Consider the following 18,032-nt stretch of genomic DNA (forward strand, 5'->3'; position numbering starts at 1 on the left):
AATCTATAAAAATCCCTAATTTGTTAAGCCTCTTATCACTTTAGGAAAAAAATGTTCACTAGCTCCATTTATCTAATTCCACTCATTAGAGATGACTCATTGGAAAAGGCCCTAAAGCTGGGAAAGATTGAGGGCAGGAGAAGGGGACGATGACAGAGGAGGATGGGATGGTTGGAAGGCGTCATTGACTCAGGGGACATGAGTTTGAGCAAACTCTAGGAGATGGTGAAGGACAGGGAAGCCTGGCATGCTGTCATCCATCGGGTCACAAAGAGTTAGACACAGCTTAGCGACTGAACAACAACAATGCTTTAAATGGAAAATCTTACGAGCATGTTTGCAAACTCACTGTAATGCTCAGAACAAGAGAGTCGAGGTCAGCAGCAAACTTTCTTTCTGTAAAGGGCGGAGAGTAAATATCCGAGGCCTTGTGGACCATTCTGTCTCTGTTGAAACTATAAGACCCAGGTTTGTAGCCAAAAGCAGCCATGTGGAAGTGTGTAAGCAAGCGAGTGTGTCTGTATCCCAAAGACTTCACTTATGGATGTGGAAACTTGCATTTCATATCATTTTCATGTTTTGTGAAACACTTCTCAATTCTTTCCAACAATTGTCACCTTGTGGCTCAAATAAAAGGAGTAGATTTGGGCAGCAGCCCATCATTTGCAGACCCCCCAACGTAAGTGGTTGAAAGATGGCCACGGCTGCTGTCATGGCAACACCGGCGGGATGCAGAGTGCAGGGAGAGGCAGCGGAGGGAGCGGGAGGCAGTGCTGTCGGGCACCCTGCTCTTCAGATTCTAGGACCAGCAGCAGCAGCATTCCCCGTACCCGACCCCAGACCTACAGAATCCACACCTGCAAGTCATCAAGATCCCCCTGCTCCTCGAAAGCCTGAAGGTTATACTGAAGTCTGAGAAGGCTGGACAGTGTGATTTAAAGCCTGGGCTCTAAAATTAGAAGGTTTAGGTCAAGTCTTTGTGCCTCTTATTAGCTACATGGCCTTGAACAAATCATCATCATTACTGATGCACCTATTTCCACACCTAAAAAGCGTGGGGATGATGATCCATGCCAAACATTCAGACGTATCTGGCAAGTGATGCTTATTAAAAGATGGCTCAGCAGTAAAGAATCTGGCTTCTGTGCAGGAGATCCAGGTTCAGTCCCTGGGTCGGGAAGGTCCCCTGGAGAAGGCAATGGCTACCCACTCCACTATTTCTGCCTGGAGAATCCCACAGACAGAGGAGCCTGCTGGGCTACAGTCCATGGGTTCGCAAAAAGTGGGACACAACTGAGCAACTACCACTTTCCTGTTTTCGAGACTGGGTTCAACAAAGTCAGGAGCCACACACATGCTTCTAAAGGCCACTTCTCCAAGGACAAGACGCATTTCCAGCCAGTCACTTGAGTCGAATGACTGAGACTCCAGTCCCCCACCGCCCCCACCTCCCCATCAATTCCATCCGTGAAAGAAAAGAAAGGCATCACAATTCCAGGCCGCAGAGTGTCAAATATATTGATGGTCGTAAAGGGACAGCTTAGAGACATTTTCGGTCTGCTGAGATGGCGTGCAGAATACAGACATGCTCTGTGTTTTGAAACCATGTCATTAAGTCTTCAAATACATCTCTGTTTTGAACATGATGTCTTGTTTTTTTTCATTAGCACAGTTTCCTACTCTACAGATTCTCCTAGAGTAAATAAATACAATGGCTGTTTGCAGAGCAACTACAGATTTGTTCAGATGTTTAACAAGGTGAACTATTTCACAATTAGATTGACCTCTTGAGTTAACAGCAAGATGTTTCTCGTTTGTTTTGTTCACTGCTCTAGTGGCTGGGGAGCGGGGGGAACTTTACCAATTTGTTTTCTGTTCACATGTTCAGTTGCCAACAGATTCCAAAAGGTAATGAAAAATAACAGACTGTTAAAAAATTAAATTGTAATTAGACCATGGGGTTTTTTCCCCCCAGACTCTTACAGTCAGATAATTTAAATTTACAAGAGGAAAAAATAATACACGTCATGGAAAACTAAGTAACAAAAAAAAAACACTAAAAAATACATCTGTAGAACACAGTGGTCAGTTGTAAACAGCTCAGAAGGGCAAAGAAAACAGACAGTCCTTCTAGAAAGTTACGCAGTCCAATGACAAACTCTGCCTTTTTTTTCCTAGTGGCTATTTTCCTACCACAGTGTTGAGCTTCATTATTATATTAAATAACTTATATGGGTAAAAAGGAGTTTGCTAACCAGCAGCCAACTCAAAACTTTGCAGGAAAAGGGAAGAGGGGAATTCACAACACAGCCCGAGCTCAGGGAAACCAAGTCCGAGGTTGGCTTCCAGCCAGCTTGATCCCTCTGGGGCAACGCCACTGAGCTGCAGTTTGGGATCTAAAAGGAAGGCTTGCTTCCCCTCCCTTCTCTCCCTTTTTCTTTTAAGTTAACAAAGAATCATGGGCTTCCTAAGAGCCAGCCCTCAGCTGGGCAAGTCCCATTAGCAGCAAATGTTGAACCAAATTAAAAAAAAAAAAAAAACCACACACATACACACACAAAAGAAAGCTCCATCCAGGTGCAGAGCTGTGATTCACATGGAAATTCCAGGAGATGAATCACTGCAGAGCTGGGACCCTTAGAGGATTCTTTCTCAAGTGTCCTCAGTGAACATTTCAGTCTCATAGAATCTGAGTCAATCTGTCAGCTGCAGGGAGCAAGGTCCCCATCTGCTCTTGAGGGAGCGTGTTTGCAGGGACTTCATGATTTTTTGGTAGCACAAGATTCCCGAACACAAAGGCCAGCCCCTCGATGATCTATGTGAAGCGGCGGCGGCGGTGGCGGCAGCAGCAACCAGCAGCCCGTGTGTTAAACTCTGCCCAGGAGGCTGGATCTGAGGAGTGAGGAAAACACGATCAGAAGGAAGGTGGCAGATGACCTGAAGGAGGGTGAGAATCCTCACCTAACACTAGTTTTGTCTTTCCCGTGTTTGAAGCTCGATTTTAAATAGTTTACAGTAAGTCAGACAAATATCATGTGATATTACTTGTATGAGGAATCTAAGAAAATGACGCAAACAAACTGATGGACAAAACAGAAACAGACTCACAGACACAGAAAACAAAGCAGGATTACCAAAGAGGAAAGTGGGGGGAGGGATAAACTAGAAATTTTAGAGTAACATATACACACTGTCCGTGCATGCTAAGTCGCTAATCCACTGGGATTTGCTATACTCAAGTTTGGGAATTCCTCCACATCTCTAAAGTAATAAAAGTATATAGGGTAAGATAGAAATTCTATATTAATAATTAACTTCTGATTTTTTTTCCAGCTTTACTGAGATACGTGTGTGCTAAGTCGCCTCAGTAATGTCTGACTCTGTGACCCTCTGGACTGTAGCTCATCAGGCTCCTCTGTCCATGGGATTCTCCAGGCAAGAATACTCGAGTGGGTTGCCATTTCCTTCTCTAGGGGGTCTTCCTGACCAGGGATTGAACTCGCATCTCCTGCACTGCAGGCAGATTCTTTACCTCTGAGTCATGGGGGAAGCCAACATATACACACTACTATATATAAAATAAACAACAAAGACCTATACTTAATATTTTGTAATAACCTATTAAAAATCCGAAAAAGTATCCATCTATATATATATGTGTGTGTGTGTGTGTGTGTACACATATATAAAATCGAATCGCTTTGCTATACACCAGAAACTAACACAATATTGTCAATCAACTATAATAAAAAATAACTTAAAATAATTTTTTAAAAAAGGACAGAAAAATAGTAAGCACTAAAGTCTTTCAGATTTTCTGGGAGAACTGCTAGTTCAGGTAGGTACATCATTTGAGAATCTGTTGTTGATGTTCAGTTGCTAAATAGTGTCCAACCCTTTAAGACCCCATGGACCGTAGTGTGTTAGGCTCCCCTGTCCTTCCCTATCTCCTGGAGTTTGCTCAAACTCATGTCTATTGAGTGATGCTATCCAACTATCTCATTCTCTGTCATCCCCTTCTCCTCCCTGCCCTCAATCCTTCCCAGCATCAGGGTCTTTTCCAATGAGTCAGCTCTTCACATCAGGTGGACAAAGTACTGGTGCTTCAGTTTCAGCATCAGTCCTTCCAATGAATATTCAGGACTGGTTTCCTTTAGGATTGACTGGTTGGATCTCCTTGCTGTCCAAGGGACTCTCAAGAGTCTTCTCCAGCACCACAATTCAAAAGCATCAATTCTTCAGCACTCAGCCTTCTTTATGGTCCAGCTCTCACATCCATACATGACTACTGGAAAAACCAGAGCTTTGACTATATGGACCTTTGTTGGCAAAGTGATGTCTCTGCTTTTAATGAGCCTTAGTATCCACTTAGCATGTGTGGTTTTGCAAAGAACCATCGCATACTTCTTTTTTATCTTCTTTGGGGGTGCTCTGCCTTGCCCAACACCCACATTACCCTCAGTATCATTGCTCAACAGCACAACAGCATGTCCAGAGCTGTGGCAGACATGAGGGAGGAGCTAGTGCTCACCCTAAGGGCTCACAGAGCAGAAGAGTAAAGAAGAAACAGCTGCAATCCTTTGCCTATTACCATGATTTGTTCTAACAATAATAATTCCAACGCCTCTGTACCTTATCTCTCCTCTATAAAAGGTTCAAAGAAGGCCTAAATTTTCCTCTGAAACAAAATCACACAAAAGCAAATATATCTTAGATACCCTGGTTCATAAAACCTAGCCCTGATCGAGTTTAACAAAGGCTCCCAAATGACTCTGGAAAGACGAGAAAATGGGCCTGTCAACCTGGTACCAAAAGGCACACACTCCCAGAGTCTCTCAGTAAAAATACACAAACAGTAATTTTGGTTATAGTAATTCTATATCCTGGGCTACTTTCGCCCATTAAAGCATCTCAAGTGGTTAAAAGACAAACTTATCTATCCTAGTTTTGTTCAAAAATATTAATAGAATAACAAAATGTTTAAATTTGAAAAGATTGTGGATTATGTTTCAAGTCCTAACTCTCTCCCAAACCAAAGAGGGGACCAAGGTCTAGGCAATAAGTGACACTCTCAGATTTACTAAACCAACTGGTCTTTTTTATCTCAGGTCAAATAAAATTTTAGTGTTAGAACAATTCTTATCTTTTAGATGAAGAAAATGTGTCAGAGGCCTTTTTAACACACCATGGGGAAATTTCAGTTCCTCATCCCATAAAATACTGGGAGAGAAAAAGCAGCACAGAGTCACTGTATATCTGCCAGTATTAAAAAAAAAAAAAAAAAGGCAATAAAACTGAAGGATGGCAATGAAGATTTCAAGCCACAAAGATTTAGTAATCAAGAGATAAGCTACAGAGAGGGCTTGCAACACACAGGCAGGGACTTTCTCCAGCAAGCACGTGGCTTTTTTCACTTAAGGCCAACATGTTTAGATTTGTACAGCAATGAGAAGCAACAAGACTCACCTTAAGGACTTCCATCTGTCTTTCTCGATATGATTTTCAGGTCCTTCACTTTCATAGGAAGCCAAGTAGAGAGCTACAATCAACCAAAAGGAAGAATGCATGAATGCCGAAGCCTTCTTCTGATACATTACCCACCTCCACGCATCCCCCATTCAACCTCAGCCAAACCGTACAGCAAAGCACACTCTTTAAAACATCGAATTACAATAGGGAAGCTTTAGAAACACAAAACACCATTTTGCCCCTTCTGGACCCTCTCAACAAAATGCCAGGTGCCTCTAGACCAAAAAAGTAGTTGGTTAAGTAAGACAATTTATGATTATTTTTTTTTAAAGGGATACTTGTGAAAGACATGCAAGTCTGACACGCCCCAGCATATCTCCCAGGTTCTATTTTTTTTAAAGCTTATTTACATAACTATGTTTTTTTTTTTAATTTATTTTTGGCTGGCCTGGGTGGACTTTCTCTCTAGCTACAGTGAGTGGGGGCAACTCTCTGTTGCAGCGAGAGGGCTTTTGATTGTGGTGGCTTCTCTTGTTGCCGAGCACGAGCTCTAGGATGCTCAGGCCTCAGCAGCTGCAGCACGTGGGCTCAGTAGTTGCGGTTCCCGGGCTCTAGAGCACAGGCTCAGAAGTTGTGGAACATGGGCTTAGCTGCTCCACAGCATGTGGGATCTTCAAAGACCAGGGGCTGGACTCTGTATCTCCTTCACTGGCAGGCAGATTCTTTACCACTGAGCCATCAGGGAAGCCCATAACTAAGACAATTTTTGAGGCAAAAAAAAGCTTATAAAGGCAAGCCACAGGACTGGAATATACACTCACATTTATACTCTTTACAAAAAGGAGGACTGGGATGGGGAGCCTTTTCTGCTGGATTGATTTATTTATTTGGCTGTGCCGGGTCTTAGCTGTGGCACATGGGATCTTCAGTCTTCACTGTGGCACATAAGATCCAGTTCCCTGACCAGGGATCACAGCCAGGCCCTCTGTACTGGGAGTGTAGAGTCTTAGCCACTGGACCACCAGGGCTTTTTAAAAGACTCCTGGACCCGTGTTAGCTTTTAAAAAGACCTTTTAGCAGGAAAAAAGTTAGGGTTTTTAGGTCAATTTTTCACTCTTCTAATGTTTCCACTGTAAGTCAAAAAGATTTCTAAAGCATTAAAAGCTTGGTATTAATCCTATCTTCAGAGGTTAGTAACAATCAAGCCCCCTCTAGAATAGATCTTATTAATTCAAAATGTTCTTTAGTCATTATCATAAACACTATCAATCTACGATGAGAAACAGTTAATAGTGCAATTGATTTGTATAATATTAGGCTATAATAGAGTAATATAATCAATCCCCAAGTCTTTTACAAACTTTAAATATCTAGTCCGTTTTTTGGGTACCCAACCACTGTTTCTGCCTCAAAGTCCCTAATGTTTTAACAGGTTAAGACTTTCCATGGTTTATTTTTTACAAATAGCAGCGGGTAGCAACTGCTTTGTTTTTCAAGTTTATCTTGAATATCAACATGTCATGAAACACCTTTTTTCTCCATTAAAGCAAGCCTGAACAAGGGGAAAAAAATCCCTCTGTAACTTTCCATTTGTGCCCCAAAGCTCTGCAGATCTAATATTATAAAATTTTTGTTTAAACACAGAAATGTACTATTTGTGGCTGAATAGTGAGTGAGTGCCTGACTCAAATATTTTAGGGATAAATCACACAGTTTTTTGTGCAACAGAAAATGAAGATGGAGCAGGTCAGAAGACAGGCTTCATACTACATAAGGAACCAGACACCAAGCACTTAATACATTGATTTCCTGATCATAGGGTCTATAGATCCTGGCAGCAGCCACAGCTTAATAGGCTACCCACCATCTTCACTGAAGACTGGTACTGTGAGCAGATACTGTAAGATCTTCCGGTCCCTCTCAAATGGACACTCCACTTGTTTCCACGTCATGAATTCACTCACTTGTTTGGCCAGTTCCCAAAATTTCTACAAAAGAATCAAATGAAAGTTGAATTGAAAGGCAGTTGTCAAAAATCATGAGCTTGGATGAAACCACTCCAGTTAATGTTCTCTTCTGGCTTCTAATCTTCTGAACTACATCATTTTCTTAACTTAAGAAAAATCAGCTATTGGTATTTTTAGGTAGTAGTGAAAAGTTACTCAAATATCTCTGGATAAGAATAATAATGGTGTAGCTAATTTATTCTACTCAGCACTATTATCTTCTCACAGATTAGCAAGGAAAGAGAAAACTTGGTTTCAGAACTTCAGAATCAAGCTCAGATGGCCTGGCCTCTCTGTACTTGGTGGAGAGGCTGGTCCTCTGCGCTCAGATTTTTGCAGCCTACCCTTACCTCAAAGTTGACATGGCCATTGGGAAGGCGGTTGGCACAGCCCTCATTGAGGAAATAAATATCTTTGATTAACAGACTGAAGAATGGTATCACAATCTAGAGAAAACAAAAAGATTCTGGTTTGTTCTGGACAAATAAACATTTAGTCTCTCATCAAACAATACAGGACGTTAATGAAGGGATTACATAGTTGCTGTTCAGTTGCTCAGTCATGTCCAACTCTTTGCAACCCCATGGACTACAGCACGCCAGGCCTCCCTGTCCCTCACCGTCTCCCATAGTAGGCTACCATTGACCGGGATGAGTGCAGTGTTTTGACCTCCCATGACAGCCATTTCCTTCCTTACATAATTTTTCTGAACATGCGAATGCTGTTAATAACCAAAAAGAAGCAAAGATGAGTGGCAATGGGAGATGGATGGATTCAGGTTGTTTTCCATATTTTTCTCAATATAATAGAATATAGTAAAATCTGAAAGTTCTCATTATAATCAAAAGGACAAGATCTAAAAGACTCTTTACTTTTCATTCACTTAGAACCAAATATTAATAGAATACCTGTCACTGCAGGTACAAAGATTTTTTTTTTTTAATATTTATTTATTTAGGCTGTGCTGGGTCTTAGTTGCAGCATTCAGAATCTTTTAGTTGCAGCCTACAGGATCTAGTTCCCTGACCAGGGCTTGAACCTGGGCCCCTTGCATTGGAAGCACAGAGTGTCAGCCACTGGACCACCAGGAAAGTCCCACAGGTACTAAGATTTTAAAATATGTGACCCATCTGTCTGTGAGGATCTGTACTTCTTCTATCATTTACACATCTACATTTTAGATGATTTTTCTTTTTAGAGGAACATTTTCTTTTTCCTTGAAGAACTGTATATATGCTCAGTCATTCAGTCTGTCTGACTCTTTGCGATCCCATGGACTGTAACCTGCCAGGCTCCTCTGTCCATGGAATTTTCCAGGCAAGAATACTGGAGTGGGTTGCCATTTCCTCCTTCAGGGGATCTTCCCAACGCAGGGATCGAACCTGCGTCTCCTGAGTCACCTGCATCTACAGGTGACTTTTTAACACTGAGCCACCTGGGAAGCCCCTTCTCTTGTAGACACAGCTCAAGATAACATGAGAACTGGGAGTTTTCACTAATAGTTGCTACAAACTTCCTATTGAGCAAATCGGGCCTTGTATGTCAGAACAAGTAAATACCTGCTCTCTTGGGAAAGCAGCAAAGCAGTATAATAACTTGCACAATGTGTTGTGAGGGAGGCCCAGGTGAGGGGGGAACATGAATGTGCAAATTAACAGTTGTTTAAAAAACAATGAGGCTCCTTTAGTAAGCCTTTCCTGCCTTACATCTTTGGTCTGATAGAGTGGTATTTAATGAATTAACCTAAAATTATAATCTCTGAGACAGTATCCTAATTCCTGCTAAATCCAGAAGGAACAAAAAATAAGACTCTCTGTTCTTCCCCTTTGTAACTTCTACTTTCTCTCAAATGCTAACATGCTTTTGAAGATTCTACATTTGCGACAGTGCAAACGATGCTGCAAACACCCGTGGGTGGGCCTATGCTGTTTACCCAAGAGCAGGTTTTTGAAGTTTCCCTAAGCTTATGACTCACGTGGTACATCTATACTAGATGAAGGGGAGGTCTGGAAAACATATGTTTTGGCTTATACACAAAAATATTAGCATACATTTTCACTTCTAGAGAGAAATTCAGATTTTCCCCTGAAGTCATTTTAAAAAGATAGGCTTTGATTATTTTTTTGTTTTGCTGATTTCTTGACAGCACTTTTGAATGTACCTAAAAAAACACGTTTTTAAATTTCCTTCTTTACTTTGCTCTTTCAGCCGCACTCGGTCTTGCTGGACCTGAGGCCTGTGGGTTAGGTAACCCTAACCCTAACCCAGTTTGATCCCTGGCGTCCCTTGCACTGCAAGGCGGATTCTTAACCACTGGACCAGCAGGGAAGCCCTGAATTATCTGCTATTGTCTGGAAGTCTCTAAACTGAATTCGTAAAGGTGCCTTCATAACCTTCTCATAATTTTACTGGCTATTTTTTCTATTATTTTAGAACTAAACAGCCGTCACAACAAGGATAAAAGTACACCTGCACCTCACTTCTTTGCAAGACCACCTGTGCCTGCAAGGTGATGGGCTTTGCCTCTGCCAGTTTCAAATGCCTGAACTGAGAGGCAGAGCCCAAATCTGGCTCCACCCTTGACTGGCCACATAAGCCCTGAGTCTGCCAACTGTGGCCCACAGGCCAGCCCATCTCATTACCTGTTTTGGAATGGCCTAGAGGTCATGCATTTACATTTTTAAATGGCTGGGAAAATAGCAAAAGAATAATATTTCACGACCATGAAGTTAAAATTCCAGTGTCCAGACAGCTTTCGTGTGAAACAGTCACGTTCATCCACTCACCTGCACATCACCTGTGTCTGCTTTTGTGCCACTATGTCTGAGCTCAGTAGTTGCAACAGAAACTGCAATTTACAAAGCCTAAAATATTTATGATCTGGTCCCTAAGAGAAAAAGATGGCCAACCCCAGGTATAAGGCTAACATACTAAGAAAGCCTAGTTTCTTCACTTTAAAATGGAAACAGTGCCTCATTGAGTTGTAGCAAGGATTAAACAATACAAAACTGACCTCAATTAAGCATCCCCCCCAAACCCATGGGCCCCATACAAGGGGACAAATATTGCTGATGGATCATCATCAGGAAAGTGAGGACTGAATTATAATTAAGATGGACCTACATATGGTTCTGATCACTCACTGTCTTACAAGGATATTTAAACTCTTCAGAAGTTCTTGTCATGTGCCTCGAGCTGGGTGGCAGAGGCTATAACATATGTGAGTTTTGCATTCATGGTATGTGCCATACAATCCAGTCTTTTTTAGAAAATAAAATTTACTTAAACCAGAAAAAAGTGAAGAACAATTCACTTATTTCCCCCATTCCCTACCTCATGTCTCTGGCACCCATCAATCTGTTCTCTGTATCTATAAGCTTGCCTTAAAATGAAATATATATATATATATATACACACACATATATATATACATTTAGATCTCACATATAAGAAAGATCATACAGTACTTGTCTTTCTCAGTCTGATTTATTTCACTTAATGTCTTCCAGTTTTACCCATATTACACAAATGGCAAGACCTCATTCATTTTAATAGCTGAATAATATTCCATTACATATATAATAAATAAATTGCATATGTATATATTTGTAGTTGTATATATGTATATATACATATACATACATATATACATAAATTACAATTTCTTCATCCATCAGTGGACAAGATTGGTTTCATATCTTGGCTTTGTAAATAATGCTGCAATGAATATGGGATACATATATCTTTCCGAATTATATGGTGTTTTTGATATAGTTGGATAAATAGCCAAAAGTGGAATCGCTGGACTGATCCACTACTGATTGTCAGAACTACTTTTCCAAGATGCAGCAACAGAAATAATCTCCCTATTATTCCTGCTCTGTTCCTGACGCCCATACGCTAGACGGAGCAGTCTCACAAGCTCCTTCACCTTCTCATTTCCTCATGAATGGTTCCCTTCAGATCAGCAGCCCCTATGCAAATCCACCACAGTAAAAATCAGGAGACTACAAGGACTCTGGGTTTCCAGAGCTAAGGTAGACATATAGGCTACTAACAGGAACAAAAGTTTGGTTTCTGAGAAGTCTTTCAATGAAGGCTTTAGTGGGAAAACTTCTCAAGTAGTAATGTTTCCTAATTCCCTTTCACAATATTCTAAATTCAGAAACTTGGCAGCTACACCTTAAAGGAGTTATCAGTTCCACACCTAGAAATGAATGGTGATGAGGAGGAATAAGTTCCCACGATCAGAAATGGGATGGTGAAAGTATTTAAAACCATACACTCGAATAAGGAGTGGTTAAAAAACCAGGAGACACAAGGACTCAGAGGAAAAACAGCTATTTAAGGATCATTTTACGGCCCCCATGTGACAGATAGATTTAATCTGTTCTAAGATGTGGTATCTAGAGAGAAACCACATTGGCCACATGAACATAATTCAAAGAATATCAAAGATTGTATTACTCTAGTCATGTTTCCAGGAAGACTTTAAAATAGGCAATAACTCAGAGGTAAAGAGTTTACCCTCACTTCAAAAAAAGAAAAAAAGATTTCAATTCTCTTGAATCGAAGATGGCTCTTATGCCCCCAAATGCTTTCATTCATAGACTTGGAGGATAATTGTGAACTAGAAATGTCATATTTTAAAAAAATTGGTGGTGATACCATTTGTTTTATGAACTGCAGAATATAATCCATATGCTCAGACAGAACTGGTTTAAGAAAAAAATGAAATTAAAGTTGACAGAATTTATTCAATGACAGAAAGGGTAAATACTGTTTTTCTGGAAAAAGCTATCAGAGTCCCACAAGTATAACATTCACTGAGACCTTGGTTGGGGGGGTTGGCCAGTGCTACAGCCTCAGACTTACTTAGTGGTAAAGAACATGCCCTCCCATGCAGGAGACACAGGAGACTCAGGTTCAATCCCTGGGTTGGGAAGAACCCCTGGAGGAGGAACCGACAACCCACTCCAGTATTCTTGCCTGAAAAATCCCATGGACAGCAGAGCCTGGTGGGCTGTAGTCCGTGGGGTCGCAGTGAGTCAGACACGACCAAGCGACTGAGTAGGCATGCATATGTGCACGCAGTTCCTGATTAAGAGAGATGCTTCTACAGCCGCCTCCTCCCTAGGACAGAGACCCCTCTAACTCACAGAGGTTCTGCAGAGAAAGCCTTGCACATTCTGGGTGCTGGTATCCTCCCACAAGTGTGCTCATTTTCTGAAGCTTACAAAGCTTCTGATTAGATTTTTCTCAGTCTAGCCATGGAAGTACTGAGATGTGGAAAAGTAGTACTTAAAGGCTCATACAGGGACTTCTCTGGCGGTCCAGTGGTTGAGACTCCACACTCCCAGTACAGGGGACCTGGGTTTGATCCTTGGGCAGGGAACTAGATACCACATGCCACAACTACGACCTGGAGCAGCCAAATAAACATTATAAAATAATAATAATAAAAATAAAAGCTTATATACTCCCTTGGGCTGAAGTGAGACAGTCATCTCTGCTTCATCCCCACGCCAACCTTGCTTCTTTATTTTAAAAAATTAATGTATTTATAATAGCTCTCAAACATGATCAGAACCAATATTTTAGATTTTGGTGAGAAGCAATTTAGCATGCTTAAAAGATGGGGTTTCTTTTTGCATTTGTTTTCATTTTAGATCACGGAAGCTGAAGCTTTTGAGGGTGAGTGACCAAGAGGGCCTAAAATTTTGTATCCTCATTTTCTTTGATTTGTTGGAGCATATAGTTCAAGTTAAAAGACGGGGTAGAACCTAAGCAGAAAATTGTTTTCACCAAGCAGCCTTCATCAGCCCATTTACTGTAACCAAGTATCTACTTCTCAAATAACATGATCTCCTAATGTCAAAATGACTTCTTCTTCCCAAGTATGAAATGTGGGTAAAGGCCCTTCCAAGTCAGAAGCATGGCTGATCCAGGACAGTGTGAAACTTTTTAAGGGCAGGGCAGGTAGAGTGAAGACCATTCATTTCTCAGACATCATCCTGGCACTTTTCCCGCCACCCACATACCCAATTAGTAACAGCAGGCCTAATGCTACAGCAACTAACCTACTTTCTGAAAATAAATGACTTAACCATGGGAGGTAAGCTAATTCTTTAAAAGATTACATTAAGTCAGCTACCTTGTGCCGAGCTTAAATGTCTGTATTCCATTAAATCAAATTACTTTCTAATGCCATTAGTCATCTTAACATAGGACTTAATTTATTTCTTGAAACACAACTATGACACATTACAAAATAATCATTTAAATAATGCAATAATAACGTTTTCAAAGCTTGCTACCAAGTTGCCTTCCCCTTTCCTCCTTCTGTAGCATCCCCCCTCCCTATGTGGCAAGTGAGAAACATGTCCACAGCATATGAAGTTTCTTTCTTAGATCTAAACAGGCAAAAGCAGCTGAGTACAGTACATTTCAGGGCTTCTCCGGAAGCTCAGTGGTAAAGAATCTGCCTGTAAGGCAGGAACTGCAGGAGGACATGGGTTCAGTCTCCGGGTGGAGCAGATCCCTTGGAGGAGGGGATGGCAACCCACTCCAATATTCTTGCCTGGAGAATCCCCATGGACAGGAGCGTGGTAGGCTACAGTCCATAAATTCGCAGAGAGTCAGACACAACTGAAATGACTTAGCACGCATGCACACACACAGTGCATTTCAGTGCTACGCGTGGCAACTATGCCATGAATAAAACTTGTTTAAACACGTACCTTCTCTCTGCTGCTATGAGCAGTTAAAGACCTTTGCGCTGCCCCACGAAGAGCTGTTCGATAATTATAGAAATTGCTCGAAGGGTCCATTTGATGCTGTAGACAAAAGAGAGGAGAATATGAACTACGCACTTCTCACCTGCAGAAAGTTTATGAGATCATACTTTAAATGCTGGATTCAAAAAGTCCAAATAATTCTGGGGCAAAATGTTACTTAACAGCAAGAGCTCTGCTTCACATACCTCAAGAACATCGAACTTGGCAGTCTTCACTTTGGCCCAAGTTTTTTTCAGTCGAGAGACGGGGCTCATGTTCATGCCAGCTTCCGATTACAATGGAAGGCGAGAAAAAGAAAGTGGAAACAGAGAAATCAGAGAAGTCATTCTAAGGTACATTCTGAAAAAAGTGTTCATTATTAAGTAAAAGGAAGTTAGCTTTATTTAAAAAAAAAAAAAAAAAAAAACTTGCCAAACGATTTTCCAAAGTAGCGGTCCCATTTCACAACCCCACCCAGGTCTGAGAATTCTACTTGGTCCATAATCCTCACAATATTTGGTTCAATCAGTCTTCTTAATTTCAGTCACTCCAGTGTGTGAAATGTATTTCACTGTGATTCTAATTTAAATTTGTATTTCTCTGATGACTAATGATGTAGAGCTTCTTTTCATATACTGTCTGTCCATCAGTGTATCTTCTTTTATGAACTGTTCAGGTATTTTGCCCTTGTTTTCACTGGGTTATTTGTCGACATACTGTTGCTCTGTAGGGTCTTTTACAGAGTTTGAATACAAGTGTTCGGCTAGATGTATTACAAATAATTTCTCCTGTGATATAAACTGCCCTGACATTTTCTTAACAGTACAAGAGGGAAATTAGGTAATCTTCTATTACCTAGACTGTGGGCCTTTCAAGTCCCTGATTTAGATGACCTTTCTGTTCACTATTTTTGTGCAGTAAGCCAGATAATAAGCTGAAGATTTACCAGTCATTTTTATGGGGGAGACAAAAGGGCAAAAAAAGATTTTTTAAGGGAAAAATGGATTCATGAGGGGGGTTATTAAAATTAAAATTATTGAATTAAATTCAGTAGATTCTCTGGCTTCAAACTGACCCTGATTCTAAAGAGCCAGGTAAATATTCATATATTTACTGAGTACTTATAATGTGTAAGATAGCCATATCATTTATCATATAAATCAGGATATTTTTAAATGAAACAGTCATTATCAATAATCGTAGCAAGAAAACAGGTATAAACTGGAAAAAAAAACAAGACACAGTGCTACCCCCATGCCTTATGTTTACTGAATGAATAGTTGCTGGCATTAAAAATCCTTGTGAGGCTAATGAGGTCAGCAGATGACAAGTACTAGGATCAAGGGTAGTCAGAAAATGTTCCAGTTTCTCAGGCCAACCTCTTGTCTTACCAGGGGAATCATTTGATTTACTTTCAGATCCTATGTTTCTATAATGCTTGATACACAAGCTGCTCAAACGCTTTCTAAAATCCTTAATTTAGGCAAATATATTTCATAGATAAATATTCAGATGAAGATTAACTAAACATATTCCATGAATTCTTATATACTTATAAAAGATTAAACATATTTGTATCAGTTTGTATATTTAAAGCTTTCTGGTCATTCTGAAACAAGTCTGGATTAATAAGTACAGTTTTCATGAGCAAAACTGTACTATTTGCTAATTCTTAGTGGGTCCATTTTACATAACCTATATAAACAAAGGACACGTATCTCTCAGAAAACACTCACAGATTATTGCCATCAAGGAATTGAAGTTGCCAATGTTAAAACACTCCCGAGCCACGTCAATGAAATACTCAATCATCCTTGCTCGATGCTTCTTCTTTACAGGCTGTACAGAACGAGAGGAAAGAGAGCAGTTGTCCAACAAATATAAAGGAAGTATGAAAAAGTAAGATAGAGGCCTAGGAGAAAAATTCATTTTCTCACCATGCAGATTTCTGTAGCAACCAAGTAGCTGAGGCGATTAAACCATTCCACGTAGGCTTCCAAGTTCCGTGTTTTTTTCCGTTCACTGAAGCAACTCTATTGGGAAAGTAAAATGAGCAGATGAGTTGGAGGAAAAAAGGGTGTGTGAGGCTCTTGTTTTTGTCAGATATGGGCCTTTATTCTCAGTTTATGAATTAGGAAGACTTCTGAGGATGGGGGGGCAGTAGCAAGGGGAAAAAGAGAACAAGCCACTAATAGTCTTGACTCTCCTGCGTGTGCTATGTCACTTCAGTCGTGTCCGACTCTTTGTGACCCCATGGACTGCAGCCCGCCAGGCTCCTCTGTCCATGGAATTTCCCAGGCAAGAATACTGGAGGAGGGTTCCAGGCCCTTCTCCAGGGGATCTTCCTGATTCAGGGATCGAACATCCTGATTTTAGGTCTCCTGCATTGGCAGGCAGGTTCTTTACCACTAGTGGCACCTGGGAAGCCCATGGCTCTCAATAGAAATATCAGTCTCTTAGTATAGTCCTGTGAAAACCCAAAGATCTAGAAACCTATTCTGCTGCCTTCATGACAGTGCCTTCTGTCCCAGGAAACTAAATTACTCTGGGTGAGAACAGTTCTCAGAAGTACCATTCCAAAATATACATATATGTCTTGGCTGCATTCTAAACAATCTTGACCAATTAATACGGGTGTGACTACCTATTGCTATTCACATAGCATGGAGAAGCTGAGAGTATAGAGGTCTAGAAAATTTTCTCTTAAGTCTAGGAGAAAATTTTGGAACACTGTGTAGCAAGAAACTAGTATATTTCCAAGGTAGGTAAAGCGGAAGTTTACACCATCCTGATTTTTGGAGAGTGAGTGACATATTGTTCAAAAGCAAAAAGAAGTTAAGCTCATCTCAGAGTTCAAGGCCAAGCTTAAACAGGTTAATTATACCCCTCTTTCCTTCCTTCCAAATGAGGCAAACAAAAAAGTCCACTAGCCTCTATTGCAAAACCTGATCTTCACTTCCTGTACTGAGCAAAACTATTCTAAGGCCGGAAAACAGCTGCTGCCCCTACTCTGAAAGAGGAGCTTTCATTAGTGGGTGATATAGTCTTTGCCTAATACTTCTGGAGGTAACACGAGGAAAAGTTTCTTATGTGTGTGTACACCGACTTTACAGCCTTGCCTACTATCAGTTTCTGCCCATATGGGCTGTACTCAGGCAATAAACCTGCCATGAGGGATGCACCTTACGACAAGAGGCAGAGCGCGGTAAAGACCTGTCCTTAGCACACTGGACATGCATCCTGTCTACCGCCCCTGCTACTGTTGAATCATGAGCAGAGTATCCTCTCGTATTTTCTTTCTGACTTAATCTGCTAAAGCCATTATCCTTTATCTCCTACCTTCATCACCACAAATGCCTGCATCTACTTGCTTATTAAATTTCCCAATAAGGAGAAAGAGAGGATAAAAGTTGGTGATAGGGTAAGAATACTGTTATGGCACTTGGAGACCAGACTCAAGAATAAAAGTGTGATGAATCAGACATGGCTGAAGAAAAAAATCATTGTGAGGGACTTTCCTGGTGATCTAGTAGTTAAGTTTAAGACTCTGTGCTTCCGCTGCAGGGGGCACCGGTTCCATCCCTGGGTTGAGGAACTAAGATCCCACATGCTGTGTAGGATGATCAAAAAAAAAAAAAAAGAAAAAGCCTTGTGCACAAAGTGCAGGCATACCTCAGAGATATTGTGGGTTTGGCTTCAAACTACCACAGTAAAACAAATATCGCAATAAACAGAGTCACATGAATTTAAAAAAAAAACAAAAAACTTCCTGATCTTTAAA

At 40.8% G+C, this 18,032-nt stretch overlaps 1 protein-coding gene across 2 annotated transcripts in view; it reads right to left on the reverse strand.

Annotated features, from left to right (window-relative positions):
- Positions 1-1,492: 1,492 nt before the first annotated feature.
- RASGEF1B (RasGEF domain family member 1B) overlaps positions 1,493-18,032 on the reverse strand; it is a 653,319-nt gene continuing 636,779 nt past the window's right edge. For both annotated transcript variants that reach the window (XM_040237187.1, XM_040237188.1), the window contains 8 exons: positions 16,189-16,284; positions 15,988-16,090; positions 14,458-14,537; positions 14,216-14,311; positions 7,826-7,921; positions 7,334-7,457; positions 5,467-5,539; positions 1,493-2,892 (listed from right to left, as the gene is read on the reverse strand). In XM_040237187.1, the coding sequence (XP_040093121.1) occupies positions 2,868-2,892; positions 5,467-5,539; positions 7,334-7,457; positions 7,826-7,921; positions 14,216-14,311; positions 14,458-14,537; positions 15,988-16,090; positions 16,189-16,284 (693 nt within the window). In that variant the 3' untranslated portion in view covers positions 1,493-2,867. The remainder of the gene's footprint in view (positions 2,893-5,466; positions 5,540-7,333; positions 7,458-7,825; positions 7,922-14,215; positions 14,312-14,457; positions 14,538-15,987; positions 16,091-16,188; positions 16,285-18,032) is intronic.

This window comes from Oryx dammah, unplaced genomic scaffold, assembly GCF_014754425.2.
Source record: "Oryx dammah isolate SB20612 unplaced genomic scaffold, SCBI_Odam_1.1 HiC_scaffold_3, whole genome shotgun sequence".
In the NCBI taxonomy this organism is placed as follows: Eukaryota; Metazoa; Chordata; class Mammalia; order Artiodactyla; family Bovidae; genus Oryx; species Oryx dammah.